A 26,697-nucleotide genomic window follows, 5' to 3' on the forward strand; every position below is an offset into this window, starting at 1 on the left:
TCCCCAGTTTCAGGAAGTTTTCAGCACTTATTTCTTCAAAGACACTTTCTATCCCTTTTTCTCTCTTCTTCTTCTTGTACCCCTATAATGCGAATATTGTTTCATTTGGATTGGTCACACAGTTCTCTTAATATTGTTTCATTCCTGGACATCCTTTTATCTCTTGCTGTCTCAGCTTCTCTGTGTTCCTGTTGTCTTATTTCCGTTCCATTAATAGCCTCTTGCACCTCATCCAGTCTGCTTTTAAGTCCTTCCAAAGGTTCCTTTTTTTTTCTGTAATCTTCATCCTTATCTCTAGCATATTTCTCTGGAACTCCATCAGCATGGCTATGACCTTTATTTTGAATTCTTTCTTAGGAAGATTGGTTAAGTCTATCTCCCCAGGTTCCCTCTCAGGAGTGGATGTCTGTGTGATTCTAGTCTGGATCAAATTCTTCTGCCTTTTCATGGTGATAGAGGTAGTCATGGGCAGTTGGTGCATGTGTCAGCTGGGAGAACAAAGTCCCTTCCTGCTTGCTCCTCATCTTCCTCTCCTGGGAGAACAGCAACCCCTAGTGGCTTGTGCTGGGCAACTGTGCACAGACGGGGTCTCTGATTCTTGCCCGGGCTGCTGTGGAGGAAACTCTGCACAGCTAATGTGGGCATGGCCAGCCTCAGGCTGCTACTCCACTATGGCGGGGCCATGCCAGAGGTGGAACTGGTGGGAGGCTGTTTATCGCCGTGAGGGGCCTCACAGCTGCACTGCTGCCCAGGCATTTAGGGTGCCCGGAGTTCTCCGGTATTCCCAGCTGCTGAGCTGAGTGTGCCAGGATGCTTCCGTCCAGCTGGGTGGCTCCTGTCCCTTTAAGACTTTCAAAAAGCACTCGCTTTTCTTTTGTCCAGGGGCGCTGGCTGTGGGAACCCACTCACAGGTTTTACTGTTCTGTTTCCCTAGTATCCAGCACACCATGCACTGTGTGTCTATGCTCCCGGTGCAGATGACTGGTATTTGGCATTCCTGGGCTCCCTCTCCCTCCCCGCTCTGACTCCTCTCCTCATACAGGGGAGCTGGGGTAGGGCTGGTGCTCGGGTCCTGCCAGGCCGCGGCTTGTATCTTACTCCCTTCATGAGGCACTGGGTTCTCACAGATGTAGATGTAGCCTGGCTGTTGTCCTGAATCTTATGTCTGGTCTCTCTTTTAAGAATAGTTGTATTTGTTGTATTTTCAAAAATATATATGGTTTTGGGAGGAGATTTCCACTGCCCTACTCACACTGCCATCTTGGCTCCACCCCCCAGGGGAACTTTTAAGGTAAAAGAATTGTTCTCTTCAGTATTAGCATGGTAAATATATGGGTCTGTGCATTTGTCAAAACACTATACAACTATACATCACAAAGTGCAAACTTTAAATTATGCCAACTAAATAAACCAGCAAAACACATCAACCAGGATGTTGAAGATCCCAGCATGGAGGGCACCTGACTGCTTTGTACGGGCATAGATAACTGCACAGAACAGGGGCAGCAGGAAAGGGGCCGACCTAAGCAGTTTTGGAAATGAGCTTTTGACAGGGAGTTGTAAGGCCTAGAAAACAAAAAAAGGAACCATACATAAACACTGTTTCAGTAAATCTGTTCCTCACAGGGATATAGGCAACAATTCTGAAACTGTACAGAGTGGCTTCAATAAATAAGGGATAATAGAAGGTGGGAGCCATGTTTCTCACTGTCAACCAGGAAAATTACAGAAAAACAAAAAGGAAGGCTAGAATGAACTCATGCAAATTCTAAAGCATTGAATTAAGAGTTACACACATAAGTATGAACTCATGGTTCGCTTAATATACAGAAACAAGTGTAGATATGTCTATTTACATGAGTTATTGTATATGTGTATCTATTACCTGGCTCTGTCTGCTGGGAAGGCCTAGAAGCATTGATTCTCCAGTAGCAGAGTCAACTAAAACAGCCAGGACCCATATCCTGGTTCCTTAATCTCATTATCCAATAAAAGGAACCAGGGCTCCTTGGAGAAATGGCTGATTCTAGGCCTAGGACAGGGAAAATACAAGCTGAGCCAGGATTATTTTATAGCATCACAAAGTAAGGAAGTGCTCAGGAGAAACAAAAGGAGGTGACATGCAAAAAGGACATAGAAAACAACCTCAAATAGTTCCCAATGGCCAAGTTACAACAAAACAATGTGAGCAACAAGATAAAAATAATGCAGCATTGGATTATAACACAAAGCATAAAATAAATATGAGTCTACACCATAGGAATAAATAACATAAATAAAAGGAGTAGGAGACAGATCTTCCTTACAGAAGAATTCCAAATAATACATGCAGATGCTCTCCTTGCCAGCAGGTAGTCTAATCCCCTTCACCTTATTATCCAGGAGGGATCAATCTAATCATAATAAGCCTTATAATTAGGGACACACACCCTGCCCACCCCTACCCTGACTGTAGTCAGAGGGAGACATGACTAAGAAAGAAAAGTTACAGTTGCACGGCTTGGAAAATTAAGAAAGGGGGCTGTAAGCTAAGTAATGTGAGTGGCCTTATAGATGGTAGAAAAGGCAAGGAAATGGAATTCTCCCCTAGTTTCCACAAAGGAATACAGGCCTGCTGACACTTTTATTTTAGCTCAGTGAAACTCTTGTCAGACTTCTGATTCATAGAACTGCAAAATACATTTTTGTTGTTTCAATGCACTGTTTGTGGTAATATGTTAGAGCAAGCACAGGAAACAAACAGAGGCACTACTGTACCCTTGTATGAAGACACAGTCAAAAACTTACTATGCAAAGATGGTACCATTATAGCCGCTCAAGCAAGACTCCACAATACGCTTTGCCCACCATTGAGAAAAAAGACTCCTATGAACATAAGCACCAAATACATTAATATCACATAAAAATAAAAACATTTTTCCTAAACTACATTCTAAAATATAACAATAAAAAGTGTGTGCTTACCGTTTCTTGGACTTGCCATTGGAATGAGGAGGGAGATGTCTAGGCTGGCATGTGCATACAGTGAGAAAACAAATTTGACTGGATCTGTACTGTTGGAACTCAACCAGGAGTTGGGAGGGGTGCAAGTTGTAGCACTCCAAAATCTTATGACTATAGACTATCTATGGTTAAAAGAACATATGGGATGTGAACAGATCCCAGAAATGGGCTGCTTTAATTTGTCTGATTTCTCTCAGACTGTTCAAGTACAGTTGGACAATATCCATCATATCATAGACAAATTTTCACAAATGCCTAGGGTGCCTAAATGGTTTTCTTGGCTTCACTGGAGATGGATGGTAATTACAGATTTGCTTTCTTTATGTCACCGTATTCCTACTATGTTAATATGTGTGTGCAAATTAGTTAGTAGTTTAAAACCTATACATACTTAAGGTACTATACAAGAAGATATGTCAAAGAAATAATCAATCCTCCCATGTTTTTTTCCATATGCTACCTCTATAGCTTTTCTTCTTCTTTCCTAATTACAACCCTTAAATAGAATTCGTGCTTCATATCGAATTTACCAAATATCATAATTCCTCCAGGTGGTAAAGATACCTCGAGACAAGTGCTGGGCATAGAAGCCACAGGGCATAAATCTGCAAAGAAGTAAAAAGCTAACCTTTTCAAACAATATGGCTTCTCTCTCACTTACCAACTTTACATTTCCCTGTATGGCCCCGGAAGATGACTGGTTAGCCAGAGACGGGTAAGATTCCTCAAGGGAGGAACAACCTAAGACAGGCACAGTCGCAGGGGGGCCATCAGGCGAGAATTTGGGGATCAACAGAGGTGAGGCTCAGAACCTCACCCCACCCTGCTTTGAGAGAAATCTTCTGCATCTGTGGATGTTTTGCTGCCCTTGTCTAGCCTGGATTAATACTTAGTCCATAGGCACACACCTGAGCATCTGATCATCTACATTTGCCCTCTTACAGCACTAAACTATGTTTTCTACCTTTATCTTGCATCTACCTACCACTTCAGCATTTTATTAAAAATAAAAATAATAATAATAATAAAGGGAGAAATGTGGGATCAACATATAAATCAAGTACAAAAATCAAACGAATATTCATATTTGACCTGATTGTTTATAGGTCATAATGCGTGATCAAAACCAAAAGTTTCTGTGATGAATGCCCTTGTACTGTTCACCATGTAAGAATTTATTCACTATGTAAGAATTTGTTCACCATGTAAGAACTTGTTCGTTATGCTTCAGAAGATTGGAGACTGACGAGAATTAGACTTGAGATGGATTAATGATTGTACATTGAGCATTGACCCCCCCCATACTGAATTTTATTGTTGTTAACAACCATTTGATCAATAAATATGAGATGCCCTCTCAAAAAAAAAAAGTGTCTGCTTAGATTTTTAATCTGATAACATAAAAATTACATCTACTATAGAAAAATGGCTAAAACATTTAAGATGAAAAAACTTCAAGCATAATCATGTCCACTGATGGCCTACACAATTATATATATATATACAGGGTTTATGTAGAATTTTACTTAGCATACTGCATGCAAATATAATACTGCAATTAGCATAAAATCATACCCCTATATGTTCTTCAGGTTTTTCTCACAAGTCTGTACTAAGTAATTTGACTATTTTTTTAATTTTTTTATTTTGCTATCATAAATGGACAATTACATGAACATTATGATTACTATACTCCCCCTATTATCAGGTCCCCACCATATACCCCATTACAGTCACTGTCCATCAGTGTAGTAAGATGCTATAGAATCACTACTTGTCTTCTCTGTGTTGTAGTGCCTTCCCTGTGTCCCCTATCCCTATATTATACATGCTAATCATAATGTCCCTTTTCCCCCCCTTATCCCTCACTTCCCACCCATTATCCCCAAAATGTAGCCCTTTGGTAACCGTTAGTCCATTACTGGGTTCTGTGAGTCTGTAGCTGTTCTGTTCCTTCAGTTTTTGCTTTATTCTTATACTCCACAGATGAGTGAAATCATCTGATACTAGTCTTTCTCCACCTCACTTATTTCACTGAGCATAATACCCTCTAGCTCCACCCATCTTGTTGCAAATGGTAGGATTTGTTTTCTTCTTATGGCTGAATAATATTCCATTCTGTATATGTACCACATTTTCTTTATCCATTCATCAACTGATGGACACTTAGGTTATTTCCATTTCCTGGCTATTGTAAAATAGAGCTGCAGTAACATAGGGGTGCATAAGTCTTTTTCAAACTGGGCCCCGGCATCCGAAAAGGTGTGACGTGATATCTAATTGCAGTTTTAACTTGCATTTCTCTGATGATTAGCGATGTGGAGTATCTTTTCATGTGCCTGTTCTTAGGTAGTTTTTTGATAACCAATTCAATTTCATTCCTGGCAATTGGTCTATTCAGATTTCTGTTTCTTCCTGGGTCAGACTTGGAAGGTTGTATTTTTCTACAAAGTTGTCCATTTCTTCTAGGTTATCCAGTTTGTTAACATATACTTTTTCATAGTATTCTCTCATAATTCTTTGCATTTCTGTGCTGTCTGTAGTGATTTTTCCTTTCTCATTTCTGATTCTGTACATGTGTGCAGACTCTCTTTTTTCCTTGATAAGTTTGGCGATGGGTTTATCTTTATTTTCGCAAAGAACCAGCCCTGCTTCCATTCATTCTTTCTATTGTTTTATTCTTCTCAAATTTATTTATTGCTGCTCTAATCTTTATTATGTCCCTTGTTCTACTGACTTTGGGCCTCATTTGTTCTTCCTTTTCTCGTTTCATTCATTGTGAGTTTAGACTGTTCATTTGGGATTGTTTTTCTTTCCTGAGGTAGGCCTGTATTGCAATATACTTCCCTCCTAGCAGGGCCTTCACTGTGTCCCACAGATTTTGCAGTGTTGAATTATTATTGTCATTTGTCCCCATATATTGCTTGATCTCTGTTTTTATTTGGTCATTGATCCATTGATTATTTAGGAGCATGTTATTAATTTTCCATGTGTTTGTGGGCTTTTTCATTTTCTTTGAGTAATTTATTTCTAGTTTCATACCTTTGTGATCTGAGAAGCTGGCTGGTACAATTTCAATATTTTGAATTTACTGAGGCTCTTTTTGTGGCTTAGTATGTGATCTATTCTTGAAAATGTTCCATGTGCACTTGAGAAAAATGTGTATCCTATTGCTATTGGATAAATTGTTCCATAGATGTCCGTTAGGTCCATCTGTTCTAATATGTTGTTCAGTGCCTCTGTCTCTTTATTTTCTGTCTGGTTGATCTGTCCTTTTGAGTGAATGGTGTGTTGAAGTCTCCTAAAATGAATGCATTGCATTCTATTTCCCCCTTTATTTCTGTTAGTATTTGTTTCACATATGTAGGTGATCCTGTGTTGGGTGCATAGATATTTAGAATGGTGATATCCTCTTGTTGGACTGACCCCTTTATCATTATGTAATATCCTTTGTCTCATTATTTTCTTTGTTTTGAAGTCTAATTTGTCTCATACAAGTACTGCAACTCCTGCTTTTTTCTCACTATGAGTTGCATGAAATTTCTTTTTCCACTCCTTTACTTTTCAGTCTGTGTATGTCTTTGGGTTTGAAGTGAGTCTCTTGTAGGCAGCATATAGATGGTTCGTGTTTTTTTATCCATTCATTGACTACTACATCTTTTGATTGGTGCAGTCAGACCATTTACATTTAGGGTGATTATCGATAGGTATGTACTTATTGCCATTGCACGCCTTAGGTTCATGGTTACCAAAGGTTCAGGGTAATTCCCTTACTATCTAACAGTCTAATTTAACTCAGTTTGTGTGGTATTACAAACACAACCTGAAGGTTCTTTTCCCCCCCCCTTTTTCTTCATCCTCTATTCTTTATATAATAGGTATCATATTCTGTACTTTGTCTACACCTTGATTGACTTCGGAGGTAGTTGATTTGATTTTACATCTGCTTAGTAATTAATTGTTCTACTTTTCTGTGGTTTTATTTCCCCTTGTGCATGTATTTAGCCTAGGAATACTTCCATCTATAGCAGTCCCTCCAAAATGCACTATAGAGGTGGTTTGTAGGAGGCACATTTTCTCAACTTTTGCTTATCTGTAAATTGTTTAATCCTTCCCTCAAATTTATGTTAACCTTGCCAGGTGGAGTCTTCTTGGTTTGAGGACCTTCTGCTTCATTGCACTAAATACATCCTGCCCCTCCCTTGTGCACTGTAAGGTTTCTATTGAGAAATCTGATGATAGCCTGATGGGTTTTCCTTTGTATGTGATCTTTTTTCTCTCTCTGTCTGCTTTTAAAAGTCTGTCTTTATCCTTCATCTTTGACATTTTAATTATTGTCTTGATGTCTTCCTTGGGTCCCTTGTGTTGGCAGATCTGTGTACCTCCATGGCTTGATAGGCTATCTCCTTCCCCAGATTGGGGAAGTTTTCAGCAATTACCTCCTCAAAGACACTTTCTATCCCTTTTTCTCTCCCTTCTGGTATCTCTATAATGCATATATTGTTTCATTTGGAATGGTCACACAGTTCTCTCAATATTCTTTCATTCTGAGAGATCCTTTTTTCTCTCTGTGCCTCAGCTTCTTTGTATTCCTCTTCTCTAATTACTATTCCATTTACCATCTCTTGTACTACATCTAATCTCCTTTTAAATACCTCCATTGTATGTTTCATTTCAGATATGGAATTTAATGATTGAATCTCCATCTTAAATTCATCCCTGAGTTCTTGAATATTTTTCTGTACCTCCATGAGCATGTTTATGATATTTACTTTAAACTCTCTTTCAGGAAGATTGGTTCATTTTCATTTGGCCCTTTTACTGGGGTTTGTGAGATTTTGGTCTGAACCAGGTTCCTTTGACGTCTCATATTTCTATGTGGTGCCCACTAGTGCCCAGAAGCTCCAGTCTCTGGAGCTGCTCAGCCCCTAGAGTGAGGTTGGGGGTCGTAGGGGAGCAGCACTGGTGCCTGGGGGGAGAAAAGAGCTGTTTCCTGATTCCCGTCTGCCATGCCTGTCTCCAGTATCAGAGCCAGTGGTCTGAGCACACAGGTGTAAGCCTCTGTGCTTGGCATCTCTAGCTGTTGTAGGCCGGGCCTCCCTCTGACTGGCCTGACGCCAGCACAGAGACTGCAGGTTTGCGAACCTGTGCCAGCAGGCCAGGAGGAAGGCTCGGCAGGCAGCATGTCACAGTGGGGGACCTCAGAGCTAAGTAGGGGGAGGGAGCACCTGAAGCTCCTCAAAGTTCCCAACCTGCTGGGCAGAGCAGACCCAGACAACTTTGTCCAGTTCTCCCTTCTCTAACGTAGCAAGGTCCGTACAAACCCCACTCTTTCAGCAGCCCTCTCGCTGCTAGGAAGCCTGTCAGACTGCCTGCCTTTCCACTGACACAGAGCGGCCGGATGTGGATCCCCGTCCTCCATAAACGGCTGGAATCTCAGTCTCTCAAGCACTCTGCCTGTCCCTGCTCCCTAATCCAAGCAACCTCCAGAGCACCACACAATGTAGGTTTGTGTCCAAACCGGACTCCCAGGGATGGGTGTTGAGCAGTTCTAGGCTTCCACTCCCCTGCTCCATTTCTTTTTCTCCTGCCAGTGAGCTGGAGTCGGGGAGGGCCTGAGTCCCGCTGGATCAAGGCTTTGGTACATTACCATTTTGTGAGGTCTGCTCTGTTCATGAGGTCTGTATGCAATCTAGTGTAGCCTTCTTTCCTGTTGTTGTTTTAGGGCTAGTTGTATTAACTATATTTTTGCACTATGTGTAGTTTTGGGAGGAATTTTCGGTCTCACCTCTCACGCCACCATCTTGAATCAAACCTCTTATTTTTATTTTTATGTGTTAAGTAGATCCATTTTATCAAAAGGCAAGAATTCCTAGACCCACAGTGCCTACCTAATACAGTAGACACATGCCATCAAGCACCTGAGATGTGGCTAGGTCAACTAAGATTGCTGTATGTGTGAAATATATACCAGATTTAGAAGATGGAGCATGAATTAGAATGGAAAATATCTCATTAACAATTTGCTTTATATTGATTACATGTAGAAATATTTTGATTACACTGAGTTAAATAAAATAAAGAATTAAAATTAATTTTATTTATTCCATTTTTACTTTTAAATGTGGCTACTAGAAAATTTTAAATTATGTATGTAACTCACTTAATAGTTCCATTATCCAGCCATGTCCTAGATAGGAAGAAAAAAGATCTAAAGACCTAAATGTCTCACCAAAAACATCCATATGTATAAAGGTGAATAGATCAAGATCTATAATGTCCAAAACAGTAACTGTTAGCCATATATAGCAATTTAAATTTAAATTAATTAAACCAAACTGAAAAATCAGATCCTCAGATGCACTTTCAGTGCTCAAAAGCCACATGTGATTAGTACATCTGAGAAACTACATTGTATTTAATGTTAATTTAAATAGCCACATTTACCTAAATGCTACTGCAATGGACAGTACAAATATAGGACATTGCCATCATTACAGAAAGTCTATTGGATAGTGCTGACTAGATCTTAACTAAATTGTCTTAGGTAGAAAAGCACTGGTTGACATCGTAGTAACCTTAAATCTGTCAAGCTCCACTATGGACTGAATGCTTGTGTAATCCCCACAATTCATGTTGAAACCCTAATCCCCAAAGGGATGGTATCTGGATATGAGACTTTTGGGAGATAATTCGGTCAGAAGGGGAGAGCTGTCTTCTGGAGTAGTGCCCTCATAAGAAGAGACACAAGGAGTGGCAGAGAAAAAGATGACGGAGCAGGAAGTCAAGGCAGAAACTTCCTCCCAAAAACACATAAAAGAAGAAAATAGAGCAAATACAGCTAAACCTGAAAACCTGAAGACTGCAGAACAGACCACATATACCCAGGGAAGAAAAAAGACCCACAGAAAAGGGTAAAGTAGCAGAGCTATGATCAAGCAGGACCCAAGCCCTTCCCTAACCCAACCCCACAGGCAGGAGGAAGAGGAACAAAGCAGGGAGGGGATGGGAGCCCAGGAACACTGCACACCTGGCCCTGGAGGTCTGCTCTGGGAACACGAATCCACATTGCATTAGGTTCTGGTGATTAGTGGGGATGGACACCAGGAAGAGGTAGGAAGACTCTGGGAGGCTGAGACTCCAGCTGTTTGTGGAGGACAGGCATGCTCCATGGGCCCTGAGACCCAAAGTAAAGGTGGCAGTTTGAAAGACTTGTCAGCAATGGGGGGGGGTGCCAGAGAGGCAAGGGTTGGAAGGAGTACTCTCTGCAGGACAAAGGGCAGGTGGATGATAGCTCCCCAGCCCTACCTCAGCCCAACAGTTCAGACATTCTTGGAAGATCCAGATACTCCATCCCTATCAATGGCAACTGAACCCTAAGGCACCTCCCTGCATGCACTATCAGCAAGCCAACATACTTCACTGAGCAGCAGCAGCAGCAGCTCTGCTGCCTGGCAGACTGAGGGAGAGTCTCCCAGCTTTCCTGCACTGTTTCAGCACAACTGGAGAGGTGCCAGCTGGAGCCAGCCCTGGAGTATCTTCCTCCCCGCAAGTGTACAGGCCCAGTGATGCCCATCCTGCCCTGCTGCACAGCTGCACAACGGGCCCGCCAAACCCATTAACTGTGCAGCCCCACCATCAATGCAGGACAGAAAGAGGTGGCCTACCCACAGCAATCCTAGGAGAGATTTCTGCTCAGATCACAAAGACAGCTGAAGCTAAATTCCGGAAGACTCGTACAACAGCAGACTTGGTTCACGATGGAAGACAGAAAGGCAGCCTGTCCACCACACAGCAAGAACAGCTCCTACAAAGCAGAATCTAGCATGGGAGAGTCTTGAGCCTCTGGGCACCCAGGACACCTCCTTCATGATGCCATTACTCTATGGGCCGGGAACCATAGCAGATATGTGTAATACAAAGGAAGAAACATAAAACCGTGAACAAGACACAAAAAAGAGAGCTAAATGAAACAGAGATCACCAACTTCTTGATAACATTTAAAAGTCAAAAGTCATAAATATGCTCACTGATTAATAGAAAAATATTCAAGACCTCAGGAAGGACTTCAACAAAGAGACAGAAGAGCTGAAAAAGATTCACTCAAAGCTGAAGAATATAATAGCTGAAATGAAGCACATGATGGAGGGATGGAAAAGAACATTACTGCAAGTAGAGGAGACAGCCAATGACATGGAAGTTAGAGAACAGGAACGCAATGAAGCTGAGGAACAAAGAGAAAAAAGGATCTCTGGAATGAAAGAATGACAAGAGAGTGGTTAACCAATCCAACCAGACCAATATTCACATTATAGGGATGTAAGACGGAGAATAGAGACACAAATGGATAGACAGTCTCTTTGAGGAAATAATTGTTGAAAACGTCCCCAAACTGGAAGACAACACCAAGACATACAATAATTAAAATGGCAAACATCAAGGATAAGGAGAGAGTACTGAAAGCAGCAAGATGGAGAAAAAAGATTACTTATAAAGAAAACCCCATTAGGCTGTTGGCAGACTTCTCAACAGAAACTTTACAGGCAAGAAGGGAGTGGCATGAAATATTTACTGTACTGAAACACAAGGACCATCAACCAAGAATTCTCTACCCAAAAAGGTTATCATTTAAATTTGAAACAAGGATTTAAGTGATTTACAAATAAACAAAATTTGAAGGAATTCACTACTGAGCCAACCTTACAGGATATGTAAAAGGCAAATGTTCCTAAACCTAACAGTGTTCACCAGTGAAAATAACCCCACAAAAAAGTAGACCAATTAATTACAGAGAAAGTACAAAATTAAAACCAAAGCAAAATCAGTCAGGGGATACACAAAAGGTACAGATTATGAAATCTAATACATAAAGTATGGAGTAGGAAGAAGGGAAAAAATATCTTAAATTGTGTTTGGAATGGAGTAATCAGCAACTTAATATAGATTACTATATAATAAGGAAGTTATGCTTGAACCTTTTGTAACCACAAAACTAAGGACAACAATACACAAAAAAATTTCAAAAGAAAACTAATCACAACATTAAAGAAAACCATCATAATAAAATAAGAGAAGAGAATAAGAAACAAAGAGAGGAACAGGAATAAATCAAATAGAAAACAAGTAAGAAAATGGCAATAAGCACATGCCTATCAATAATTACCTTAAATGAAACTGAACTAAATGGACCAACCATAGATAAACAGTAGCAGAATGGATAAAGAAAGAAGACTCATCTAAATGTCACCTACAAGAGACTCATATTTTTTTTTGGTATCATTAATGTACAATTACATGAGCAACATTATGTATACTAGACTCCTCCCATCACCAAGTTCCCCCCACATACACCATGGCAGTCATTGTCCATCAGCATAATAAAATGTGTAGAATCACTACTTCTCTTCTCTGTGTTGTACAGCCCTCCCTGCCCCCACCACCACATTATACATGCTAATCATAATGTACCCCTTCTTCCACGCCCTCTTATCCCTCCCTTCCCACACATTCTCCCCAATCCCTTTTCCTTTGGTAACTGCAAGTCCATTCTTGGGTTCTGTGAGTCGGCTGCATTTTATTCCTTCAGTTTTCTCTTTGTGCTTATTTCCACAGATGAGTGAAATCATTTGATACTTGTCTTTCTCTGCCTGGCTTATTTCACTGAGCATAATACCCTCTAGCTCCATCCATCTTGTTGCAAATGGTAGGATTTGACATTTTCTTATGGCTGAATAACATTCCATTTTGCATATGTACCACATCTTCTTTATCCATTCATCTACTGATGGACACTTAGGTTGCTTCCATTTCTTGGCTAATGTAAATAGTGCTGTGATAAACATAGGGGTGCATATGTCTTTTTCAAACTGGGCTGCTGCATTCTTAGGGTAAATTCCAAGAAGGGGAATTTCTGGGTGAAATGGTATTTCTATTTTGAGCTTTTTGAGGAACCTCCATACTACTTTCCACAATGGTTGAACTAGTTTACATCCCCACCAGCAGCGTAGGAGGATTCCCCTTTCTCTACAACCTCACCAACATTTGTTGTCATTTGTCTTTTAGATGGTGGTGATCCCTACTGGTGTGAGGTGGTATCTCATTGTGTTTTTAATTTGCATTTCTCTGATGACTAGCGATGTGGAGCATCTTTTCATGTGACTGTTGGCCATCTGAATTTCTTCTTTGGAGAAGTGTCTGTTCAGATCCTGCACCCATTTTCTAACGGGATTATTAGCTTTTTGTTCGTTGAGGTGCATGAGCTCTTTACATATTTCGGATGTCAACCCTTTATTGGATTTCTCATTTATGAATATATTCTCCCATACTGTAGGAACCCTTATTGTTCTATTGATGGTATCTTTTGCTGTACAAAAGCTTTACAGCTTGATATAGTCCCACTTATTCATTTTTCCTTTTGTTTCCCTTGCACGGGGAGATATGTTCATGAAGAAGTTGCTCATGTTTATGTCCAAGAGACTTTTACCTATGTTATTTTCAAAGAGTTTTATGGTTTCATGGCTTACATTCAGGTCTTTGATCCATTCTGAGTTTACTTTGGTGTATGGGGTTAGACAGTGATCCAGTTTCATTCCCTTACATGTATCTGACCAGTTTTGCCAACACCAGCTATTGAAGGGGCTGTCATTTCCCCATTGTATGTCCATGGCTCCATTATCGTATATTAATTGTCCATATATGTTTGGGTTAATGTTTGCAGTCTCTATTCTGTTCCAGTGGTCCGTGGGTCTGTTCTTGTGCCAGTTCTTGATTACTGTGGCTTTGTAGTAGAGCTTGAAGTTAGGTAGAGAGATCCCCCTGCTTTATTCTTCCTTCTCAGGATTGCTTTGGTTATTCAGGGTCTTTTGTGGTTCCATATGAATTTTAAAACTATTTGTCCCAGTTCGTTGAAGAATGCTGTTGGTATTTTGATAGGCATTGCATTGAATCTGTAGACAGGTTGCTTTAGGCAGGATGGCCATTTTGACAATATTAATTCTTCCTAGCCAAGAGCATGGGATGAGTTTCCATTTGTTAGTGTCCTCTTAATTTCTCTTAACAGTGCCTTGTAGTTTTCAGTGTATAGGTCTTTCACTTCCTTGGTTAGGTTTATTCCCAGGTATTTTACTGTTTTTGATGCATTGTGAATGGAATTGTTTTCCTAATTTCTCTTTCTGCTAGTCCCTTGTTAGTGTAAAGGAGTGCAACAGATTTCTATGTATTAATTTTGTATCCTGCAACTTTACTGAATTTGGATACAAGTTCTAGTAGTTTTGGAATGAAGTCATAAGGGTTTTGTATGTACAATTATCATGTCATCTGCAAATAATGACAGTTTGACTTCTTCTTTAACAAGCTGAATGCCTTGTATATCTTTGTTTTGTCTGATTGCCATGGCTAGGACCTCCAGTACTATGTAGAATAACAGTGGGGAGAGTGGGCATCCCTGTCTTGTTCCCAACCTTAGAGGAAAAACTTTCAGCTTCTCGCTATTAAGTATGATGTTGGCTGTGGGTTTGTCATATATGCCCTTATTATGTTGAGGTACTTGCCCTCTATACCCATTTTGTTGAGAGTTCTTATCATGAATGGATGTTGAATTTTGTCGAATGCTTTTTCAGCGTCCATGGAGATGATCATGTAGTTTTTGTTCCTCTTTTTTGTTGATGTGGAGGATATTGTTGATGGATTTTCGGATGTTGTACCATCCTTGCATCCCTTTGATGAAATCCACTTGATCATGGTGTATAATCCTCTTGATGTATTTTTGAATTCGGTTTGCTAATATTTTGTTGAATATTTCTGCATCTATGTTCATCAGGGATATTGGTGTGTAATTTTCTTTTTTTGTGGGGTCTTTCACTGGTTTTGATATTAGAGTGATGCTGGCTTCATAGAATCAGTTTGGAAGTATTCCCTCCTCTTCTATTTTTCAGAAAACTTTAAGAAGCATGGCATTATGTCTTCTCTACATGTCTGATAAAATTCAGTGGTGAATCCATCTGGAGCAGGGGTTTTTTTCTTGGGTAGTTTTTTGATTACCGATTCAATTTCTTTCCTGGTAATTGGTCTGTTTAGACTTTCTGTTTCTTCCTTGGTCAGTCTTGGAAGGTTGTATTTTTCTAGGAAGTTGTCCATTTCTTCTAGGTTTTCCAGCTTGTTAGCATATAGATTTTCATAATATTCTCTTACAGTTCTTTGTATTTCTGTCGGGTCTGTTGTGATTTTTCCTTTCTCATTTCTGATTCTGTTGATATGTGTAGATTCTCTTTTTCTCTTAATAAGTCTGGCTAGAGGCTTATCTATTTTGTTTATTTTCTCAAAGAACCAGCTCTTGGTTTCCCTGATTTTTTCTATTGTTTTATTCTTCTCAATTTTATTTTTTTCTTCTCTGATCTTTATTATGTCCCTCCTGCTGACTTTGGGGTTCCTTTGTTCTTTTTCCAGTTTCAATAATTGTGACATTAGACTATTCATTTGGTATTATTCTTCCTCCTTTAAATAGGCCTATATACTTTCCTCTTAGAACTGCCTTTGCTGTGTCCCACAGAAGTTGGAGCTTTGTGCATTGTTGTCATTTGTCTCCATATATTGCTTGATCTGTTTTAATTTGGTCATTGATCCATTATTTAGGAGCATGCTGTTAAGCCTCTATGTGTTTGTGAGCCTTTTTGTTTTATTTGTACAATTTATTTCTAGTTTTACACCTTTGTGGTCTGAGAAATTGGTTTGTAGAATTTCAATCTTTTTGAATTTACTGAGGCTCTTTTCATGGCCTAATATGTGGTCTATTCTGGAAAATGTTCCATATGTACTTGAGAAGAACGTGTATCCTGTTGCTTTTGAGTGTAGAGTTCTATAGGTGTCTGTTAGGTCCATATGTTCTAGTGTATTGTTCAGTGCCTCTGTGTCCTAACTTATTTTCTGTCTGGTTGATTTGTCCTTTGGAGTGAGTGGTGTGTTGAAGTGTCCTAGGAAGAATGCATTGCATTCTATTTCCTCCTTTAATTCTGTTAGTATTTGTTTCACATATGTTGGTGTTCCCGTATTCGGTGCATATATATTTATAATGGTTATATCCTCTTTTTGGACTGACCCCTTTATCATTATATAATGTCCTTCTTTATCTCTTGTTACTGCCTTTGTTTTGAAGTCTACTTTGTCTGAAACAAGTACGGCAACACCTGCTTTTTTCTCCCTGTTGTTTGCATGAAATATCTTTTTCCATCTCTTCACTTTTAGTCTGTGTATGTCTTTGGGTTTGAGATGAGTAAGACACTCATTTTAGATTCAAAGACATACACAGACTTAAAGTGAAGGAATTGAGAAGGTATTTCATGCAAATAATATACATGGACATACAATGGGGAAATGACAGCCCCTTCAACAGTTGGTGTTGGCAAAACTGGACAGCTACATGCAAGAGAATGAAACTGGATTACTGTCTAACCCCATACACAAAATTAAACTCCAAATGGATCAAAGACCTGAATGTAAGTCATGAAACCATAAAACTCTTACAAAAAAGCATAGGCAAAAATCTCTTGGACATAAACATTGGTAACTTCTTCATGAACATATCTCCCTGGGCAAGGGAAACAAAAGCAAAAATGTACAAGTGGAACTATATCAAACTAAGAAGCTTTTGTACAGCAAAGGACACCATCAGTAGAACAAAAAGACATTCTAAAGTATGGGAGAATATATTAATAAATGAGAGATCCGATAAGGGAGTGACATCCAAATTACATAAAGAGCTCACGCACCTCAACAAACAAAAAGCAAATAATCCAATTAAAAAATGGGCAGAGGAGCTGAACAGACAGTTCTCCAAAGAAGAAATTCAAATGGCCAACAGACACATGAAAAGATGCTCCACATCGCTAATCGTCAGAGAAATGCAAATTAAAAACACAATGAGATATCACCTCACACCAGTAAGGATGGCCACCATCCAAAAGACAAATGACAACAAATATTCGCGAGGGTATTATGCTCAGTGAAATAAGCCTGGCAGAGAAAGACAAGTACCAAATGATTTCACTCATATGTGGAGTATAAGAACAAAGAAAAAAACTGAAGGAACAAAACAGCAGCAGACTCACAGAACCGAAGAATGGACTGACAGTTACCAAAGGGAAAGGGACTGGGAAGTATGGGTGGAAAGGGAGGCATAAGGTGGAAAAAGGTTCATTACAATTCGCACATGTAATGTAAGGGTTGGGGGGACATGGGGAAGGCTGTACTACATGGAGAAGACAAGTAGTGACTCTGTGGCATCTTACCATGCTGATGGACAGTGACTGTAATGGGGTATGTGGTGGGGACTTGATAAATCGATGGAGTCTAGTAACCATAATGTTGTTCAAGTAATTGTACATTAATGATACCAAAATTTAAAAAAATAAATGAATAAATAATAAAAAATAATACAGTAATTTGAAAATTAAAAAAAGGAAGAACAGGAAAAAAAAATCAATGAAACCAGGAGCTGGTTCTTTGAGAATAAAAACAAAATGGATAAACCCAGAGTCAAGTTTATCAAGAAAAAAAAGAGAAACATAAACAGAAACGAAGAAATAGGCATAATCGATACCACAGAAATACAAGTATTATCAACAAATGCTATGAGAAACTATATGCTAATAAACTGGAAAACCTAGAAGAAATGGATGACTTCCTAGAAAAATACAACCTTCCAAGATTGACCCAGGAAGAAAAAGAAAATCTAAACACACCAATTACCAGCAATGAAATTGAATTGGTAATCAAAAAACTCACCAAAATTAAAACTTCAGGTCCATACTCCTTCACAGCCAAATTTTACCAAACATTTAAAGAGCTAATTATCATTTTCCTTAAAATATTCCAAAAAGCAGAAGAGGGAATACCTCCAAAGTCATTCTATAAGGCTAGCATCACTCCAATACCAGACCAATATCCCTGATGAATATAGATGCAAAAATACTCAACAAAATATTATAAACTGAATCCAAAAATACATCAAAAGTACATCCAACATGACTAAGTGGGGTTTATTCCAGGGATGCAAGGATGTTACTATATTCATAAATCAATCAATATCATACAGCACATCAACAAAAAAGATAAAAATCACATGATCATCTCCATAAATGATGAAAAAGCATGAGAAAAAATTCAAGATGCATTCATGTTAAAAACTCTCACAAAATGGGTATAGAGGACCAGAACCTCAACATAATAAAGGCCATATACAAAAAACCTCCAACCAACATCTTAATAGCAAAAAGCTATGAGCTTTTCCTCTAAGATTAGGAACGAAACAAGGATGCCCACTCATACAACTTTTACTCAATATAGTACTGGAGGTCCTAGCCATGGCAATCAGACAACACAAAGAGGTAAAAGGCATTCAAATTGGTAAAGAAGTTAAACTGTCACTATTTGCAGATGACATGATTAATACATAGACAACCCTCAAGAATCCACCAAAAAACTACTGAAGTAACTGAATTCAGCAACATGCAGGACACAAAATACACAGAAAATATGCTAGCAACAAACTAGTAGAAAGACAAACCAGGAAAACAATGCTATTAACAACTGCATCAAAAAGAATAACATACCTAGGAATAAACCTAACCAAGGACATGAAAGACCTATATTCTAAAAACTATAAGACACTCATGAGAGAAATTAAAGAAAACACAAATAAGTGGAGATCTATCCCATGGTCATGGATAGAAAGAATTAAAATTGTCAAAATGGCCATCCTGCTCAACTCAATTTACAGATTCAAATCAATCCCTATCAAAATACCAACAGCATTCTTCAATGACCTAGAGCAAATAGTTCTAAAATTCATATGGAACCATAGAAGACTCCAAATAGCAAAGACATCCTGAGAAAGAAGAATAAAGCTGGGATGATTACACTCCGTAACTTCAAACTCGACTACAAAGCTTTAGTAATCAGAACAAGAATACTGTACTAGCGCAAGAACAGACCCATAGATCAATGGAACAGACTAGAGAGCCCGGATATAAACCCACACATACATGGTCAATTAATATACGATAAAGAGCCATGATTGTACAATGGGGAATGGAAATCCTCTTCAATAACTGGTATTGCAAAAACTGGACAGCTCCATGCAAGAGGATGAAACAGGATTACTGCCTAACCCCATACACAAAAGTAAACTCAAAATGGATCAAAGACCTGAATGTAAGATAGGAAACCATAAAACTCTTAGGAGAAAACATAGGCAATAATCTTTTGAACATAAATATGAGCAATATTTTCCTGGACAGGGAAAACAAAATAAAAAATGAGTAAGTGGAACTACATCAAACTAAAAAGCTTATGTACAGCAAAGGACACCATCAGCACAACAAAAAAGGCAAACTACAGTATGGGAGAATATATTCATGAATGACTCATCTGATAAGGGGTTAACATCTAAAATATATAAAGAACTCATACCCCTCAACACCCAAAGAACAACCTGATTAAAAAAATGGGCAGAGGACCTGAATGGACATTTCTCCAAAGAAGAAATACAGATGGCCAACAGGCACATAAAAAGATGCTCCACATTGCTTATCATCAGGGAAATGCAAATTAAAACCACAGTGAGATATCACCTCACACCAATAGAATGGCCACTATTCAAAAGAGAAGAAATAACAAATGTTGGTGAGGATTTGTAAAAAAGGAAACCCTCCTACACTATTGGTGGGAATGTCAACTGGTGCAACCATTGTGGAAAGAAGTATGGAGGTTCCTCAAAAAACTAAATGTAGAAATATCATTCCATCCAGTAATTCCACTTCTAGGAATTTACCCAAAGACAACAAATCCCTGATTCAAAAACATATACACACCCCTATGTTTATCTCCTCCCTATTTGCAATAGCCAAGATATGGAAGCAACCTAAGTGTCCATCAATAATTTAATGGAAGGAAGAGGTGGTACATATACACAATGAAATATTATTCAGCCATAAAAAGAAAAGAAATCCTGTTCTGTAATGACATGGATGGATCAAGAGAGATTACACTAAGTGAAGTAAGTCAGGTGGAAAAAGACAGACCATATGGAACCCTCCTGCACTGCTGGTGGGAATGTAAATTAGTTCAGCCATTGTGGAAAGCAATATGGAGGTTCCTCAAAAAGCTCAAAATAGAAATACCATTTGACCCAGGAATTCCACTTCTAGGAATTTACCCTATGAATACAGCAGCCTAGTTTGAAAAAGACATATGCACCCCTATGTTTATTGCAGCACTATTTACAATAGCCAAGAAATGAAAACAACCTAAGTGTCCATCAGTGGATGAATGGATAAAGAAGATGTGGTACATATACACAATGGAATATTATTCAGCCGTAAGAAGAAAACAAATCCTACCATTTACAACAGCATGGATGGAGCTAGAGGGTATTATGCTCAGTGAAATAAGCCAGACGGAGAAAGACAAGTACCAAATGATTTCATTCATCTGTGGAATGTAAGAACAAAGAAAAAACTGAAGAAACAAAACAGCAGCAGAATCACAGAACCCAAGAATGGACTAACAGTTACCAAAGGAAAAGGGACTGGGGAGGATGGGTGGGAAGGGAGAGATAAGGGTGGTGAAAGAAAGGGGGTATTACGATTAGCATGTATAATGTCAGGGGAGGCACGGAGAGGGCTGTGCAACACAGAGAAGACAAATAGTGATTCTACAGCATCTTACTATGCTGATGGACAGTGACTGTAATGGGTATGTGGGGGGAGGGGGGGCTTGGTGAAGGGGAAAGCCTAGTAAACATCATGTTCCTCATGTAATTATAGATTAATGATACCAAAAGAAAAGACATACCATACGATTTCAGTTATTTATGGAGTATAAAAACAAAGAAAAACAGAAGGAACAATACAGCATTAGACTCATAAACACTGAGAAGTGACTGGTGGTTACTAAGGGGAGGGATTAGAGTAGGGGGAGGGGATTAAGGGTCACAATAATTCGCAATCACAATGTAAGTTAGACATGGGACAGTAATACAACATGGAGAATACAGTCAATGATTCTGTAACATGTGTTTACATTGATAGATAGTAACCACACTAGAGGGGGTGAGGATTCAATAATATGGGTAACTATCAAACCACTGTGTTGTACATGTGAAACCAATATAAGATTGTATATCAAAAAAATGGGGAGAGACATGAGAGAACCTGCTTTCTCTCTCTCCACCATGTGAAGACCCAGTGAAAAGGCAGCTGTAGTCAAGACAGGAAGTGGATACCCAACAGATACTGGATTCCCTGGCCTTGATACTGGATTTCCCAACCTCCAAAACTGTAAGAAATAAATGTTTGTTATTTAAGCCACACAGTCTATATTTTTGTTATAGTAGCCAGAACTAAGACAGTCTTTAAACTAAACAGTTCAATTGTACTCATCAATCACCCAAGTGACTCTGAATAATATACCTTCATTAACTGCCATCACTAGATGGAGAAAGCAAGCAAAGCAGGCACTCTGGCATGAAGTTTAACGAAGGAAGAATAACATTAATACAATTAAATTTAAATTATACATATTTTTGAACATATTAAATTAAAAATATTTACATGTTTGAGCTCCCTTATCTGATGCCTATCAAACTAAGAAATGAGAAATGAAATCCTCACAAGTAACAGAACCTTATCCAAATGGAAAATTAAGCTTCCAAAATTATCATTACCTGAGTGGTGTCCATATTTGCAATGTGATCAAATGTGAAGGTCTGGGGCTCAGGGTTCAAGTGCAGCCGGATGGTTGTAGAAGAGAGCACAGATAAGCATAAGTTTTGCTCTCCATCAGCTGATCCAGAACCCTCTGTAGGGGGACGAATTCTCACAAAAACTTTGATGGCATCACCACTACTGAAATCAAAAAATATGCAGCCTAAGTTTACTGGGAAAAAGAACTGAAAAAAGATCTGAGTCTCATATTGCCTGTAATATTTCCATATTGAGAGATTCCCCAACAAAACCCAAAATCTACCCATTCACATTCACCTCTTAAAAGTCTCACATGATCCACACCCTTTACTGATTTCTCTATGAACCTCATCTCCACCAGCCCCTACTTGAAATCAACTCAAAGGGAGTTGATTCCAAAGTGCTCCAAGCACTGCTTGTCTCTGATATCCTTCTTAATGGCAATAATAAAATGAGTCATCTCAAGGGAGAATTGTGCTCCTGATTCTAACTTTTGGCCTGGAAGGTAAAAGGACAAGTGTTGGGGAAGAGATGTGATTTTTCCAGGTTTTTACAGGTAGCTGAGGACTAGGCTTAATTCTGAAACAAGTACCCCTTATTATGCTAAACAGTTGTTTTAGGAATATGACATCCTTAACTCTTTGGATCTTATCAACAAGATTTTTTTCTTACCTTAGCTGATCAGGCTGACAATTTGTCACATTGCGTAACTCAGCTAGAAAAAAGATAAGAAGTCATTAAAGGTGTTAAAAATTGCAATATATAAAACCCATTTGTATCTAGCCTGCTCTTCGACACTCCTCAGTCTCCTCAGCTCCCTGACCTCGTGACAGCAGGGTGCTCTGGGCCCAAGCCTGGATCTCCCTCTCTATTCTATCCATATCTGCTCTGTTGGTGATGATACCCAGTCTCGTTTTATATTCTATGTATGTGTTGATGACTCCTAAAGTTAAACCTTCTCTCTGGACCGCTCTCCTGAGCCCCAGACTTCTACATCTAATTGCCTACTTGATGTCTCCAAATGGATGTTCAAAAGGATGGCTCAAATTTAACACGTCCAAAACTAAGCTCGTGATCAGCTGACCTCCCCAACCCAAACATGTTTCTCAATTAGTAACAACGCCATCTTTCCAGTTGCTCAAGCCATAAACCTTGGAGTCATCCCTGACACCTTTCTTCCTCATATTTCATGTGTAACTTGTCAGCCAATCTTTATCTCTACCTTCAGAATTCATCCAGAATCCTACTTCTTGTCAAATCCACTTCATGACCACCATGGAATCACCCCAGCAACATCCCTTATTTGAGCTATAACAGCCTCCCTGCTTCTTTCACTCCCTCATTTCCCAGCTCCGATCTATTCTCAGCCCAGCAGGCAGAATGATTCTGTTAAAAAAGAAGTAAAAGATCAACTTGCAGCATGACAAGTGTAAGGAACTCCACTGATCCAATGCCCAGTGAAATTGGTGAAATAAAAAAACAAAAACCATTTAAGCCCTGGTCCTAAAGGCAAACAGCAAAAGACATCTAGTCAAGAAAATCTGTGAAAATGCCATAAGAGGTGAGAGTCTGTGGTAGTTGAAACAAGACCACTCCCTCCTTCCCAGCTCAGCAAATTGGTAGATTCCACTCCAGCACTCCCGACTGTACAGCAAAGAACAGAGGGATCCCTCCCCCTTCAGCTCCCAACTGGAGAGCTTTCTTCCCAGGAGGAGCAGGTTGTCAGTTTCTCACCCTGCCTCCAGCCAGCTGCCTACTGCTGAGCCTAGGTCTCAGGTGAGTCTGGTTGAGAATTAGGGGCTCCTTTCTTCCTCCCAGTCCCCACTCTTGGAATGAGGCTCTATGCTCCACAGTCTGCTGAGAACACTGTGTGGCCCTGACCACTAATGTCCTGGCTCATGAGGCAGTGGTTCCCCATTAGGAGAGGCCCCCAAGCTGCTTCAAGAGGACCCTACACTGCTATACATACACACACCTTCCCCATCTCCAACAAATACTCAGCAAGTAGAGCAGTGGTGTCACTCCGAGAGACTGTCCTTGTCCCACCCCCAGAGCTCCAGAGCCTAGGTTCAGAAATTTTGCCTCAGGGGAAGACAGGACATAAAATAGATAATTACAAAGGAGCTGACTTTATTTACAACAAAACACGAACAAGTTCAAGCCTAATGGCATGCACAGGAATAACTGGCAGTTGTGGTGAAAGGCAATTCAGAGATTAAAGACACAAGCTAAACTTCAGGCCTGTTTGCAGGATAGTACTGGGGAATAAGACAGATGGAACACCTTTATTGGGGCCAGAACAAATATCAAACATAGACCTAAGAAACTACTACTTCTAAGGAACAAGAATGTAATTGGATTAGCTTGCAGGGCTATGTTCCAGGTCATTGTTGAAAACAATAGGGCAACAGCAGGTATTCCCGTAGTTTCAAAAGCTGAGTGTGGTGAAGGAAAGAAAGAGATCCCCACCAAAACCACTGTCATCCCAGAGTGACTGTGGCATATCCAAAGCTGTACTTTTCTGAGAAGCAACATCAGAGGCTTAACAATGTGGGAGGGAAATAGACTTCACTAAAACAATCCAGCACATGCTAACAAATAAACAAGCAAATAAGAAACTCCCCAGATAGGGAGACCAGTACTCAAATTTGCTATATTATCTAAAATGTCAAGTTTCCAATATAATAAAAAGGCAAGCTGTTCAAAGAACCAGTAAAGTGATGACCCATAAACCAGAAAAAGAGCAAGCAACAGAAACTGCCTGGGACAGTGCCCAGATGTTGGGTTTTTCAGGACAATGCTTCAAAGTAATCTTTATAAACATGTTCACAGAACTAAAGGAAATCATAATTAAATAAGTAAAGGAAAATGAGGAATTCTGGGGAAAAGACAGCAGTGTAAGAAGCAAAGGAGAAACCTCCTCCCAAAATCACATAAAACACAAAAATACAGCAAATACAACTAATCATGAAAATGACCTGAAGACTACAGAACAAACTGCCTACATCTGGAAAGAAGAGAAAACCTCACAGAAAAGGATAAAGTGGCAAAGCCACTGTCTTTCCAATGGGTTTCAGCCCCCAGCAAGTTCGCTATGGATTCAGTGTGACCAAAGAAATAACAGTAGAACATTTCTTTGGGGTGAAAGGGTTTATTACCTGGCTTGTTCTCCTGGCAGTAGGTCAAGCACTAGGGTCTCTGCCTCGGCCCAGAGCACTGGGCCAAGCTCTCCATATAGCACAATAATAGCTTATTGCCTAAAGGTGTGGAAGCGGTAGCCTAGCAACAGGCCAGTTACATCATCAGGTGGTTTAAGTTCAGTGAGGAAGCTGGCCACAGGAACCCCAACTTCCCCAAAGCCACAATCTGGTGGGCCCCAAGCTCTCCCCCCACCCCAAGCCACCAGTGGGAGTGGAGGTGAGTGGGCTTGGGAGTAGAAGCCCTGGACTACTGAAAACCTGGCCCTGGAGATCCACTCCAGGAACACGAACCCAAATTACATAGTGCTCTGAAGATTAATGGGGCTGGAAAGCAAAGACAGGCAGAATACTCAAGGAGGCTGAGATTCCAGCTTCTTCTGAAAACAGGGATGCACTACCAGCCCCAAAAGAAAAGTGGGCAGTTTAAAGGACTTCCCAGCAACGAGAGGAGAGCTAGAGGGGCAAAGATTACACAGAGTTCTCTGCTCAGGAGAAAGGGCAGGTGGACAACACCTTCCCAGCACACTCAGCACAGCACGTTGAAACTCTCAGGAGCTTCAGACACTCCATCCCCTTGGCTGGCAGTGCAGCCCAGAGACTCCCTGCTGTGGTGCGCAGTCTGTTGGTCCTTTGTCCCAGCAGGCACCAGTTCCACTCACCACCACCCTCACCATCATGGAAGACAGGCGGGAGAATGGCTCCACCAACGGCAGCTCCAGGGGTGCAGCTCCGTGATGCCTCCCTGTGCACACAACCCTTTGACCTGGCAGTGGAGGCAGGCATTACAGCCAGGAAGGCAGGAAACCCTCCCAGCCAAGCTCTTTCCTCCCAGCACTGTGGCTCCCACGATTGCAGCAGGCCAGAGGGCAGGTGGCTCTGCCCATGGCAGCTCCAGTGGCACACCCCAAGTATTCTCCCTGCTGGTGAGATCAGCTCATGGCCCACACAGCCCACCTGAAATCAGATCACTACAAGACAGACAGGTGCCACAAACACTGCACGCCAACAAGCTGGGGGTTACACACAGGAAATCAAACTTCTGGGCACTACAGGGCGCCTCCTGCACAAAGCTATTATTTCATAGGAAACACTAAAAAAGAAGGGGCAGAGGAATGTGGTCCAAACAAAACTAAAAGGAAAAACACCAGAAAGAGAGGTTAGTGAAACTAAAATCACCAATCTTCTTGACAAAAATTTGGAAATAAAAGTCATAAAAAAGCTCATGGATTTACAGAGAAGCATTCAAAGGTCTCAGTGAGGACTTCAACAAAGAGAGACAAATCCTGAAAAAAAGCCACTCAGAGCTGAAGAACACAGTATCTGAAATGAAACATGAAATGGAGAGATGTAAAAGCAGATTAGATGATGCAGAGGACTGGGTAAATGAAACAGAAATTAGAGAACAGGAAAACAAAGCAGCTGATGAACAGAGAGAAAAAAGGATATTGATGAATGACAGAATAGTAAGACAGCTGTGCGACCAAACTAACGGAACAATATTTGCATTATAGGGGTACCAGAAGAAGAAAGGGACGAAGGGATAGAAAGTCTTTTTGAGGAAATAATTGTTGAAAAGTTCCCCAATCTGGAGAAGGAAACAGACATTCAGGTCATGGAAGCACAGAGAGCTCCTAACACAAGAAACACTAGAAGACAACACCAAGACATACAATAATTAAAATGGCAAACATCAAGAACAAGGAGAGAGTGTTGAAAGCAGCCAGAGACAGAAAAAAGATCACATATAAAGGAAACCC

The 26,697-nt window shown here is 40.1% G+C and overlaps 1 protein-coding gene across 1 annotated transcript in view; it reads right to left on the reverse strand.

The window, feature by feature from the left end:
* The window catches only part of KIF15 (kinesin family member 15), a 116,713-nt gene that overhangs the window by 85,509 nt on the left and 4,507 nt on the right, over positions 1 to 26,697 (reverse strand). Inside the window, 4 exon segments of the mRNA XM_073230495.1 lie at positions 2,788 to 2,843; positions 2,845 to 2,865; positions 21,722 to 21,902; positions 22,413 to 22,455. Of these exon segments, the coding sequence (XP_073086596.1) occupies positions 2,788 to 2,843; positions 2,845 to 2,865; positions 21,722 to 21,902; positions 22,413 to 22,455 (301 nt within the window).

Source organism: Manis javanica, chromosome 3 (genome assembly GCF_040802235.1).
Source record: "Manis javanica isolate MJ-LG chromosome 3, MJ_LKY, whole genome shotgun sequence".
NCBI classification, from domain to species: Eukaryota; Metazoa; Chordata; class Mammalia; order Pholidota; family Manidae; genus Manis; species Manis javanica.